The 12,011-nt window shown below is 56.6% G+C and overlaps 2 protein-coding genes across 6 annotated transcripts in view; one reads left to right on the top strand and one right to left on the bottom strand.

Annotated features, from left to right (window-relative positions):
• The window catches only part of POLRMT (RNA polymerase mitochondrial), a 20,091-nt gene extending 13,041 nt beyond the window's left edge, over positions 1–7,050 (top strand). Inside the window, exons 6-21 of one of the 5 annotated variants that reach the window (XM_012804576.2) lie at positions 795–944; positions 1,264–1,428; positions 1,501–1,671; positions 1,924–2,148; positions 2,404–3,192; positions 3,657–3,779; positions 4,320–4,442; positions 4,688–4,867; positions 5,094–5,180; positions 5,287–5,400; positions 5,478–5,530; positions 5,611–5,709; positions 6,401–6,473; positions 6,589–6,680; positions 6,756–6,832; positions 6,926–7,050. In XM_012804576.2, coding sequence (XP_012660030.1) covers positions 795–944; positions 1,264–1,428; positions 1,501–1,671; positions 1,924–2,148; positions 2,404–3,192; positions 3,657–3,779; positions 4,320–4,442; positions 4,688–4,867; positions 5,094–5,180; positions 5,287–5,400; positions 5,478–5,530; positions 5,611–5,709; positions 6,401–6,473; positions 6,589–6,680; positions 6,756–6,832; positions 6,926–6,975 — 2,571 coding nt within the window. In that variant the 3' untranslated portion in view covers positions 6,976–7,050. Of the gene's footprint in view, positions 1–794; positions 945–1,263; positions 1,429–1,500; positions 1,672–1,923; positions 2,149–2,403; positions 3,193–3,656; positions 3,780–4,319; positions 4,443–4,687; positions 4,868–5,093; positions 5,181–5,286; positions 5,710–6,400; positions 6,474–6,588; positions 6,681–6,755; positions 6,833–6,925 lie in introns of those variants that run through there. The other 4 variants (XR_002773149.1, XM_023512627.1, XR_002773148.1 and 1 more) reach the window with 4 other exon arrangements.
• A 70-nt stretch (positions 7,051–7,120) lies between these two features.
• The window catches only part of HCN2 (hyperpolarization activated cyclic nucleotide gated potassium and sodium channel 2), a 31,351-nt gene continuing 26,460 nt past the window's right edge, over positions 7,121–12,011 (bottom strand). The window contains exons 6-8 of the mRNA XM_003788829.2: positions 10,621–10,861; positions 10,196–10,360; positions 7,121–8,479 (exon numbers count right to left, since the gene is read on the bottom strand). Of these exons, the coding sequence (XP_003788877.2) occupies positions 7,797–8,479; positions 10,196–10,360; positions 10,621–10,861 (1,089 nt within the window). The 3' untranslated portion in view covers positions 7,121–7,796. The remainder of the gene's footprint in view (positions 8,480–10,195; positions 10,361–10,620; positions 10,862–12,011) is intronic.

The following is a 12,011-nucleotide window of genomic DNA, read 5'->3' as shown; positions in this document are numbered from 1 at the left end:
GGAGATATAGTCTCACTTTATTGCCCTCAGTAGAGTGCTGTGACATCATAGCTCACAGCAACCTCAAACTCTTGGGCTCAAGTGATTCTGTTGCCTCAAGCCTCCCAAGTAGCTGGGACTATAGGCTCCCACTACAACACCCGACTGTTTTTAGAGACAGGTTCTCACTCTGGCTTAGACTGGTCTTGAACCTGTAAGCTCAGGCAGTCCACTCACCTCAGCCTCCAAGAGCGTTAGGATTACAGGCGTGAGCCACCACGCCCGTCCCAACATATACTTTCAGTTCCCAAGGTGTTGAGTTTTAGTTGCTGTTTTAAATTTTACCTATTATCTATTTTGGCCTGGTCATGCATTCACACAGTTAGAGCAATTATCCATGGGGCAGTACCTGTGGCTCAAAGGAGTAGGGCGCTGGCCCCATATACCAAAGGTGGCAGGTTCAAACCCAGCCCCAGCCAAAAACTGCAAAAAAAAGAAAACAAAGGAGTAGTTGTCCAGGGACTCAGTGAACTGTCCTCTGGGCTCTGCCAGCCCCAGTCTTCTCCCTGTACTGCCTAGTCCCCCTCCCAGACAGGCACACACCTTTTTCCTCTGTCATTGATAGCACCTGCTTCACACACTGTCCCTGCTTTCTACCTTGTCAACAGTGGAGGTGGATAACTCAAGAGACTTGCAGGGATGGATTTGGTGCCAGGGCAGGGGGCTCCTGGATAGGGCAGGTAGACATGCTGGGTGCTGTTCTTCACAAGTCTTCAGTCAGGCGCCCAGGCCCTCACTCCTGATTCCTCCCCCAGGATAGCCCCGTATGCTACCCGAAGCTGCATCTGCCCCTAAAGACCCTGAAGGGCTTGTTTCAGCAGCAGCTCCACATGGAGCTGAACACTACCATCTGTGTGGAGTCTGTGGAGAAGGCCCCAGTGCTGACCGAGGAGACTGTGCATGCGGTGAGGGCACTGAGGGCTGTGCTTGGCTGCACAGGCCGGTCGCTTGACCTGGGCATATAGGGGGCAGGCTGGGCCCTGGAGTTTCACCAGATGGAGGCTCAGGGGTCCTAAGGGTGGGTCTTAGCCCTTGCGGCTGTGCATATATAGCCCCTAGGTGGGCCCTTCTCCTGAGACACAACTGAGGTCCCCACAAAGTCTCTGTGGGGTCATGCCTGCTGAGGCAGGACTTTGGGGTCCAAAGGCTTCCAGACCCTGTCCTGTGAGTTTGGATCTTGCTGGGCTGGCATGGTGACCTTGGCCCATATCCTGTCCCTTGCAGCGGAAGACCCTGAAGAACCTGCGTATGCAGTGGGAGACAGCATTGCTTCGAGCTCTGCAGGAAACCAAGGCCAGCCAGGCCCGTGAGGCACATGAGGGCCGCCCCACACTCTATCCCTTCTTGTGTCTGCTCAGTGAGCATGAATTTGTACAGCTGCTCATGCAGGTGAGGCTGGCTTCCCTGGGACAGGATGGGGTGAAGAGGGGAAGGCGATAGGCTCATGGCTGCCTCCCCTAGGCCCTTCATGCGCTGCCTGCCCAGGGTGAGTCCCTTGTCGCCCTGGCCCAGGAGCTGGGCATGCGGGCCTTCAACCGGCGCATGGTGCAGAAACAGAAGCTCAACAACCAGGTGCAGGTGCTGGAGCAGCAGTACACCCAGTACCTGCACCTTCTCGCTGCAGACACCCAGGTGAGTGCTAGGTCACAGGGCTGGGGAGTTAGAGGGGGAAACTTGAGGCCCCAGCCATGGGTCCATGTAGTGAGGTTGCTGCTTTCCCTCTCTGGGGCAGCCAGATTTGTCCTTGTCTCTGCCCTTCCTGCTGTCCCGATCTATGCCCTCATCTGAATGAGGGCAGTAGTTGCTTAACCAACTGGGCAGGTGATGGGGGGCATCCATTGCTGAAGACCCAGCCCTTGGCTCCTGACTAACCCTCCCTTCCAGGTGGCTGAACCTTGCCTGCCTCGGCAGTACTGGGAGGCACTGGAGCCGCCCAAAGCCCTGCGGGAGCAGCCCTGGCCTGTGCCTGTGCTGCTGCAGCTGGGCAGGCAGCTGGCTGAGATATTGGTACAGGCTGTGCAGATGCCAGGCAGCCTGGCTGCACCCCAGGGCTCCTGCAGGCTCATTCCGGTGCTATACCATGTGTATTCTTTTCGGAGCTACCGCCAGGTGGGTGTGGGGTCCTGAGTCTTATTGGGAGAGGTGGCTTGCCAAGTCCAGGGGAATGTTATATGGGGGTGGCAGTGTCATGTGTCCCCTCCCTACAGTAGGTTCTTGACCTCTGGGCAGTCCTTGCTGTCTGCTCCACCTCTGAGGACTTGAAACATGCCTGCCAGAGGTCAGCTGTGGTAGTCAGGGTTATTTTTAAAGTTGCCTTCTGTTAGCAGGAAGGAGAGGGCCCTGACTGCCTGTCTGTGCCCCCAGATTGGCATCCTGAAGCCACATCCAGCCTTTGTGCAGCTTCTGGCAAAAGCAGCAGAGCCTACACTGACCTTTGAGACTGTGGACGTGCCTATGCTGTGCCCACCCTTGCCCTGGACCTCCCCTCACTCTGGTGCCTTCTTGCTGAGTCCCACCAAGCTGATGCGCGCAGTTGAGGGTACCACGCAGCACCAGCGGCTGCTGGAGCGCTGCCCACCTGCTGAGCTCCATGGCGCCCTAGATGCTCTCACACAGCTGGGCAACTGTGCCTGGCGTGTCAATGGGCGTGTGCTGGATCTGGTGCTGGAGCTCTTCAGGGGCAAGGGCTGCTCCCACCTTGGTGTGCCGCCCCCAGCCTCTGAGGCTCCTCGACCACCGGAAGGCCATCTGCCACCTGATGCCCCACCTGCCCGTAAGGCTGAACTGCGGCGGGAACTAGCCCGCTGCCTGAAGGTGGCCCGCGAGATGCACAGCTTACGTGCAGATGCCCTGTACCGCCTCTCACTGGCCCAGCATCTGCGGCACCACATCTTCTGGCTGCCTCACAACATGGACTTCCGTGGCCGCACCTATCCCTGCCCACCACACTTCAATCACCTGGGCAGTGACTTGGCACGTGCCCTGCTCGAGTTTGCAGAGGGCCGCCCACTTGGACCCCATGGCCTTGATTGGCTCAAGATCCACCTGGCCAACCTCACTGGGCTCAAGAAGCGTGCGTCACTACACGAACGCCTGGCCTTTGCAGATGAGGTGATGGATGACATCCTGGACTCTGCGGACCAGCCTATGATGGTAGGGGCTCCCAGCCATGAGGCACAGCCCCCTCCCTGCTGTCCATCCCCACCACTGTCACTGTCTGTCCCAGCCACTGCCCTCTGGCCTTTCAGACTTAATCATTGCTCTTCCCTTGGAACCTCAGGACAAACTGCCAGTCAAATCCTTTTCCTTTTCTTCTGATCTTTCTGCCCCAGTCCATCAACAGCTCCTACCCAAAGTAGCTATCCCATGCCCGTAGCCTTTGCCCTCCCTAGGAACTTTCTTCTGTCCACAGTCTTCTCCCCACCTAGAATCTTCATTTATCCATAGCCTTCCTCCCCCAAACAAGGCCTTCTCTCTATCCTGTGGCATCCAGGCCATCGTTCCTGTATCTTGTCCAGTTTGCCAGTTTGGTCTTGTGTGTTCTCCCTGTTTCTCCATTTCACCTGGGCTTCAGGAACCCCTGGCCTCACTTGATGCCACCCATCTGTCCTCCTCAGGGCCGGAAGTGGTGGATGGGGGCAGATGAGCCCTGGCAAGCCCTGGCCTGCTGCATGGAGATCGCTAGGGCCGTGCGTACCCCCAACCCTGCCACCTACGTCTCCCACCTTCCTGTTCACCAGGTGGGCCCTGGGCTTGTACCCTCGCTGATGCTAATGTTTGTGGAGTGTGCTCTGTCAATCAAGGTTGAGTTTAAGTCAGTGGTTCTTAACATGTGGGTTGCAACCCACAGGAACTGTATTAAAGGGCCATGGCATTAGGAAGGTTGAGAATCACTGGTTTAAATGTTAAGGTATTCCTGGTCGTGACATTCGGCATTTGAGATTTCACTTTAGAACATGGGTATCTTTTGGGGATGGCAACAGTCTTGCTGTGTAGCCTTGGGCCCCAGAAGGGTGCAGGGTTCAGGGGCTACTTCCCTGCTGTAACTGGATTTTGGGATGTGTGGCTCTAAGAATTGCTCAACCTTGGGGTCATTTGGGGGTCGCCATACCCTTGTTTCTCTTGAATCCTTTTCTCCTTTGTACTTGGGGCTGGCCCCTGTCTCCCAATGTTGGCATCCAGTGGAGCTCACAGTGTGAGCAGAGCCCTTGGGGGGAACAGAGTCATGGTCTCTGTTTTGTGGATACCTCACCACCATAGTGTCCTGTCTGCCATTCCAGGATGGGTCCTGTAATGGTCTGCAGCATTATGCCGCCCTGGGCCGTGACAGTGTAGGTGCTGCTTCTGTCAACCTGATGCCATTGGATCTGCCACAAGATGTGTACAGCGGGGTGGCTGCACAGGTGGGCACCATGGGCCCCTCCCACTTGCTGCCCACCTGTGATCTCAGATGTGGCAAGGACATAGGCCCTTGAATCAGTGCCCACAAGCATTGGGCATGGCAGACCCCCAGTGATCCCATGGTGACCCCATGGCCTTGGCCTATGCCCTATGCCCGGGAGTGTGATGAGAGCTCTGTAGGGAGATGTCAAGGGCTGGGCAGTCCCAGGCTGCCTCACATGGCTCTGACGGCTGCCTGCTGATGCAGGTGGAAATATTCCGCAGACAGGATGCCAAGGAGGGCTTGCAGGTGGCCCAGGTGCTGGAGGGCTTCATCAGCCGCAAGGTGGTCAAGCAGACAGTGATGACTGTAGTCTACGGGGTCACCCGATATGGTGGGCGCCTGCAGATTGAGAAGCGCCTCAGGGAACTCAGTGACTTCCCCCAGGTAGCACGTGGGCCTATGACCTTGGGAAATGCTTTGGTTTCACCCTAGACCAGCCTTCTGGCTTCCTGCAGACTACTGTCTGCTCCTGGGCTGGGGCTCATCTCCCTCAGCTGTCTCATGTCAGCTCCCCGGATTTCATCTTCTACAACCCTGTACCCCTGGGGGGTATGAGTGGGCCAGCCCTCCCCCACCCGCCCCCAGCCCACCCACAGACTTGCCTCCCCAGGAGTTCGTGTGGGAGGCTTCTCACTACCTTGTGCGTCAGGTGTTCCACAGCCTCCAGGAGATGTTCTCAGGCACCCGGGCCATCCAGGTGAGCCTGTCCTGCCCCTACTGGGGCTCAGGACCATGGCTCTCCCAGGTGGGGGTGGGGTATCTGTTGGGTGGAAGCCCTGGTCTGAGATGGCCCTTGCCCACAGCACTGGCTGACTGAGAGCGCCCGCCTCATCTCTAATGCAGGCTCAGCGGTGGAATGGGTCACGCCGCTGGGCATTCCCATTGTCCAGCCCTACCACCAGGACTCCAAGGTCTTGGTATGTGAACCCCTGGCCCCCTTCACACTGGGTTGGGCCTGGCATGGGCCTCACAACTCCCTCTGCCCTGCCTTCAGGTCAAAGGAGGGATTCAGAGCATCACCTGCAACAGTGGCAAGGACAGCAGCCAGTGAGCCAGGGCCTGGGCAGGGTACTGGGTGGGACTGTGGGCATGGACTGGACCCCTAGCACCCTTTCTTTGTCCCCCAGGAAGCCCAACACACTAAAGCAGAAGAATGGGTTCCCCCCTAACTTTATCCACTCTCTGGACTCCTCGCACATGATGCTCACGGCCCTGCATTGCTACAGGTGGGGACCCTGCTTTGCAGGCCTTCAGGATGGGAGAGGTACCCCTGATTCATGTGTGCCTGGTCCTCAGGGACAGTGTCCAGAGGGATAGGGCAGGATCTGGGGGCAGAGATCTGCACTTGGTGAGGACTCTGGCCATATCTTGGCCCTGGTGCCCAGAGGAGGAACAGCCTGTGCAAGGACTGGTTTGCTGGGTGGGCCAAGGAGGGGTGAAGGTGGCCTTTAAAGTTCCTACACAACAGGGTCCCTGTGGCCATGCAGGGAGAGCAGGGTGCAGGCTCTGCCCTTCAGGTTCAAGGGCACCTGGACTTTGTCCTGACATTATCCACAGGCCATGTGAGGGATAGAGGGATGATCTGGATTTCTATCCTGGGCACTGGGTGAGGGGCAGCCAGAGGGGCAGAGGTGTGAACAGTCCTGCCAGGGACATCCACTGCTGTGTGGTAGCAGACAGAGCCCTGGGATGGGAGGGGTGGAGAACAGTGCAGCCACCCCATAGAGGGCGCTGGAAGCCTGCTGTACTCTGGAGGGCGATGGGGCTTCCTGAGAACCTTTTCAGTCACAAGGGTAAAGCCCATGCTTGCTGTGGTGGGGGAGGCTTGGCGGAGGATGGGTGTTCCTGGGGTCTGAAGGAGGCCTCTCCTGCGGGTGGGCACATGGCCAGCCCTCCTCACGGGCCCCTTTGATGCAGGAAGGGCCTCACCTTTGTCTCTGTCCATGACTGCTTCTGGACCCATGCTGCTGATGTCCCCGTCATGAACCAGGTACCCCTGGCTCTGTGGTGGCCCAAGCATGTCTGCTCTCTAGTGGCTTCACCTAGGTTTGGGGCAGGCTGGTGCCAGGCCCTCCCTGACCTGGTGCTTACACCTACTTCCCCAGGTGTGCCGGGAGCAGTTTATCCATTTGCACAGCCAGCCCATCCTACAGGACCTATCCAGGTTCCTGGTGAAGCGATTCTGTTCCAGCCCCAGGTGAGGCCTCCTCTACCCACCTCTTGGTGCCCCATCCCTGTGCCTCTGTGGGGATTCACCTCCACTTGCTTTTAGCCTCCAGCACCAGAGCCTAGTCCAGCGGGTGCAGATCACTAAGCTGATGGAGATGCTGCAGTCTGTGCCTGAGACAGGTAGGGTAGCGGGGACGGGTGGCTCTCTGACGGTGGGAACAGGGCCTCCCGGCCTCCACTTCTTGTGCCCATACCCATCTCTTTCCTCCACAGGGGCCTTTGACTTAGAGCAGGTGAAGCAATCCACGTACTTCTTCAGCTGATGTCCCTAGGCTTATAGTGGGACCAAACCCACTGTGTACCATATTGTAAATAAAGTTAAGTTGTCACCCACAGGAGCTGATGCCTTCTGGAAGAGACGCCCAGCCACCTAGGGCCCAACCCCAAGCAATCAGACACTGCAGGCTGGGCGCCAATGCTGTCGTTTATTGCGCGGAATGGGAGTGTGAAGGTTAATGGGGCGGGGGGCCGCGGTGGGGGCGCTGCTTCCTCGCCTCATCAGTACATTCATCACCACGTTGAACCCCGGCCTTGCCCTCACGGCCAGGATGGCCCACCCCTCTCCTGGCGCGGTGCTGGGAGCTTCCCACTCCAGGGAGGGCACCATGGGGCACACAGGGACAGAGCCAGGCCGGTTATTGCGTGAGCGCGGTGGGGGCAGCAGGAAGCCAGCAGGCCAAGTATTGCACTTAAAAAACAATCCTCATCGTAAAGCCACCTAAGAGGTGGGGGCGGGCTGGACTGCACAGCCGTCTCCTCCAGGCCACCGGCCACCCCTTTCCCACCTTACAGTTGGGGGTACTGAGGCACCGAGGTGAAGAGAGCCCCTCGCACGCACGCGCACACGAGGCTGGGGGGATGGGGGCCAGGGGCAATGGGGGTGGGCGCAGGGCGGTGAGGGGTGATGGCTGGGGGTTTGGAGGAGGCTCCCCCGCCAGCCTAGCCCGCCCATCCGACTACAACTACCTACTGTCTCTATGGCTTCTGGGGCGGGCAGGCGCGGGGCAGCGCGCAATGGCATGGCTTTGGTCTGAATGACAGGCCACCCCTGGCCAGCCCTGGCCGAGGGGCGGCATGGCGAGGGTCACAAGTTGGACGAGAGGCGCGAGCGCGCGGAGTCCAGCGGGTCGAGGCCACCGGCAGCGCCGGGCGAGGCCGAGTCCCTGCGGTCCGGACTGGGCGCAGCGGCCCGTGCTGCGGGCGCGGGCCCCAGGCGTGGCGTGGAACTGCTGGCTGGGCGCGCTGAGGCCGTGGGGCCGGGCGCCCCGTGGGGCAGCGAGGGCTGTGAGGCGGACAGCGGGCGAGACGCGCGACTCAGGCGGCGTGCAGGCAGGGCAGGCCCAGCCCGGGGAGCAGCAGGCGAGCCGGGCGTGCCGCCATAGGGCAAGGTCCGCGGCACCCGAGGGCTGGCAGGCGCGCCCGGGGGGCTGGTAGGGGCCGCGGGCCCGGGCGAGGCAGCAGGCGCGGGCCCTGGGGGCAGACGGCGCACGAGGCGTGGCGAGCCCAGGGCCAATGGCCCGACAAGCGGGCGCGCCACCTGTGGGCAGAAGCTCATGGCCACAGCCTGCTGCAGCGTGGCAATGGCCGAGGTAACCTGTGGTGGTGGTGGAGGCGGGAAGAGGCCAACGCGCTGACCTAGCTCGGCCTGCTGCACCATCTCACGGTCATACTTGACGATCTCCTGGATGATGGCGTTCTCCTGGTTGTTGAACACGCCCGAGTTGAGGTCGTGCTGCACCTTGTGGAGCAGGATCGAGTTCTTCTTGCCTGCAGTGGAGGCAGCATCAACACAAGGTTGTATCTACCACAGAGGCTTGCTGTGCGCAGTGAGCACACACTAGCACCTACTATGTACGGCACATGTGGCTATGTACAGGCACATGTGGAGTGCCTTCTGTGTAGAGCAAGCAGGTGTGCCTGCTGTATACATAGAAGGACTACAGTGTACAGGCTGAGCACCTGCTGGGTAGAGCAAGCATATCAAGTGCCTGCTGTATATAGCAAACAGGTATTGAGCATCTATTGTATAGAACAAGAACACATGTAGCCCCTCCTGCCTACAGGGCCTAGGTGCAGAGTACCTGCTGTGTGCAGGGTGAGTGCCTGCTATGCAAAACAAGCAGGTATTGAGTGCTTACTAAATAAAATGAGGACATAAGGAGCACTCTCTGTCTATAAGAAACACATATTGGGTACCTGCTGTATAATAGAAAACAAGTAGTACTTTGTATAGCTATACACATGGGGCACCTTCTGCATACAGCAAGCATGTATTTGAATACCTACTGTTTACATGGAGGAGGCATCACTCTAAACCAAGTATGCAAATGCATCTCCTATATACAGGAATCATATATTGAGTGCCTGTAGCATTCAAGAGTGCCTAAAGTATTCAAGAAGCATACCCAGAACACCTGGCTATACCAAGTGCTGAGTACCTACTGTATATAGCAAGTATACCAAAGCACCTGCCATTCATAAATCTGTTGAACACTACTGCATCGAGCAAATTGTTGAATGCCTGTCACATACAAACCTGTTGAGTGTTTTTGTTACTAGCAAGCACCCTAGCACCTCTCCTCCCTATCCAGCCTAGCTTTTCCAGCTACTGTCTTCATTTCTCCAAATAGCATCAGGGTCACCATCTCCCTGGCTCCTGCATCCAGTTGTCAGCAAGTCCTGAGGGCACCACCTCTCAGTCACCTAAGGGGTCCTCCACCACTCCTTGTCCTGAGATGGTCCACCCCCAGGCCACTACTCCCACCTGGACAATGTGCCCTTGTAGAAAGCAAATCTGATCAGGTTACCCCTACCTAGAACCTGGCAGGGCTCTGTAGTGCTCCTGATTTACAGTAGATCCTATGTGTCTGGTCTCCCACCTGCCTCCCCAGCACCCTTCTCCTAGGCTTCCCTAGCTGTAGCTTCCAGGCCTCCTTCCCACTTCAGGGCCTTGCCTGCAGTGGAGGCAGCATCAACACAAGGTTGTATCTACCACAGAGGCTTGCTGTGCGCAGTGAGCACGCACTAGCACCTACTATGTACAGCACATGTGGCTATGTACAGGCACATGTGGAGTGCCTTCTGTGTAGAGCAAGCAGGTGTGCCTGCTGTATACATAGAAGGACTACAGTGTACAGGCTGAGCACCTGCTGGGTAGAGCAAGCATATCAAGTGCCTGCTGTATATAGCAAACAGGTATTGAGCATCTACTGCATAAAACAGGTCATGCTGTGCACAGGCTGCAGCCCCTAAGTCAGCCTTGTGGCCCACCATCTGCTCCTCCAGCATACTGCAGGCACTTGACAAATGAGCATAATTGCAAACACTCCATGCTTTCTCTTCCTTAGGAAACCCAGGCTGTGTCTGGCCAGAGTAGGATGGTAGGTCAGAGGATCAGTTAGAATTCAAATGAACCTGGAGGGCCACCAGCCACATCCCTCCTGTCACAGCCTGATTCCCTCCCTTCATGGATGGCCAACTCACCAATGCGGTCTAGACGGTCAATGGCGACGGTCTCAAAGGCACGTCGCATCATGGGGTATTCTTCCAGCACCTCATTGAAGTTGTCCACACTCAGTGAGTAGAGGCGGCAGTAGGTGTCAGCCCGCACACTGGCCGTGCGCCGGCCCCGAGTGAGCAGGCAGATCTCTGCATGTGGCCAAGAGAAGGCATCTCAGCTGTGAGGTAACACCCACTGCCCCAGCACACTCCCAGGACCCTCCCCACCCCAAGAGCATGGTCCAGCCTCTGCACCTAGGCAGGCACTGGCCTTTCTACCAGAGGCTACTCCTGACACCTGTCCTAGCCACAGTCCACACTCCTATTGGTGCCACACGGAGTGAAGACAGTTCCCCACCTTGCCCTTTGCATTGCTGCAAAGGCTGCAGCTCTGTTCCCCACAGGCTCACCCCCAAAATAGGAGCCATCAGACAACTTCATTTCCTTGTTGCCCTTGGTGAGCACGCTAACCACGCCATGCTGGATAAAGTACATCTTCTTGCCAATGGTGCCCTCACGGATGATGTAGTCACCCGGCTGGAAGACTTCAAACTTGAGTTTGGTCAGCATGGCTGTGACAAAGTTGGGGTCAGCATTGGCAAACAGTGGCATTGAAGCCACCAGCTTCCGGCAGTTGAAGTTGACAATCTCCTGTTGGGGTGGAAGCATGGGTGGTGTCAGGGTGTGGCTCTGGCTCTTGGTTTTTTCTTATTCTTCTTTTGGGACTGTTTTGTCCCTGGGACCTTCAGTTTCCTTATCTGTGAAATGGGTCTAACACTGTAATGTGACACTCAGCATCTTTTTTTTTTGTTTTTTGTTTTTTTGAAACAGAGCCTCTGTTTGAAATAAGCTACTGCCTTGGGTAGAGTGCTGTGATGTCACAGCTCACAGCAACCTCCAACTCCTGGGCTTAAGCGATTCTCTTGCCTCAGCCTCCAGAGTAGCTGGGACTACAGGCACCTGCCACAATGCCTGGCTATTTTTTGGTTGTAGTTTTCAGTGTTTGGCAGGCCTGGGCTGGATTCGAACCTGCCAGTTCTTGTGTATGTGGCTGGCACCTTAGCCGCTTGAGCTATAGGTACCACCTAGACACTCAGCATCTTTTCTTTTCTTTTTTTTTTTGGCCGGGGCTGGGTTTGAACCCGCCACCTCCAGCATATGGGGCCAGCACTCTAGTCCTTTGAGCCACAGACGCTGCCCGACACTCAGCATCTTAACAGGCAAACACTGAAATTTTCACCACCAAATCAAAAGTAAGAAAATCTGGCCGGGTGAGGTGGCTCACACCTATAATTCTAGCACTCTGGGATGCCAAGGTGGGTGGATCTGCTGAGCTCACAGGTTCAAGACCAGCCTAAGCAAGAGCCAGACTCCAGTCACTAAACATAGCTGGGTATTGCGATGGGCACCTGGAGTCCAGATACTTGGGAGGCTGAGACAAGAGAATTGTTTGAAGCCAAGAGTTAGCACTATACAGAGGATGACAAGTAAGACTGTTTAAAAAAAAAAAAAAGCAAGAATATCCTACTACTTAACGTTTTTTTTGGAGTGCCTAGTGCAATTAGACAAGAAAAAGCAATTACATATATAAGAATTAGAAAGGAAAAACAACAACTCATTTTGCAGATAATATGACCACTTGGAAAGCCTGAAAGAATCGATGGAAAACTCCAACAGATAAGATAGCAGGTAATATAAAAAAAAAAGTCAACATGAAAATCAAGGACTTGGCTCGGCGCCTATAGCTCAACCGGCTAAGGCGCCAGCCACGTACACCTAAGGTGGCAGGTTCGAATCCCCA

This window comes from Otolemur garnettii, unplaced genomic scaffold, assembly GCF_000181295.1.
Source record: "Otolemur garnettii isolate 467f Iridium unplaced genomic scaffold, OtoGar3 scaffold00029, whole genome shotgun sequence".
NCBI classification, from domain to species: domain Eukaryota; kingdom Metazoa; phylum Chordata; class Mammalia; order Primates; family Galagidae; genus Otolemur; species Otolemur garnettii.
The sequence above is the reverse complement of the archived record's forward strand: the minus strand, read 5'-3'. Positions and strand labels throughout refer to the sequence as shown.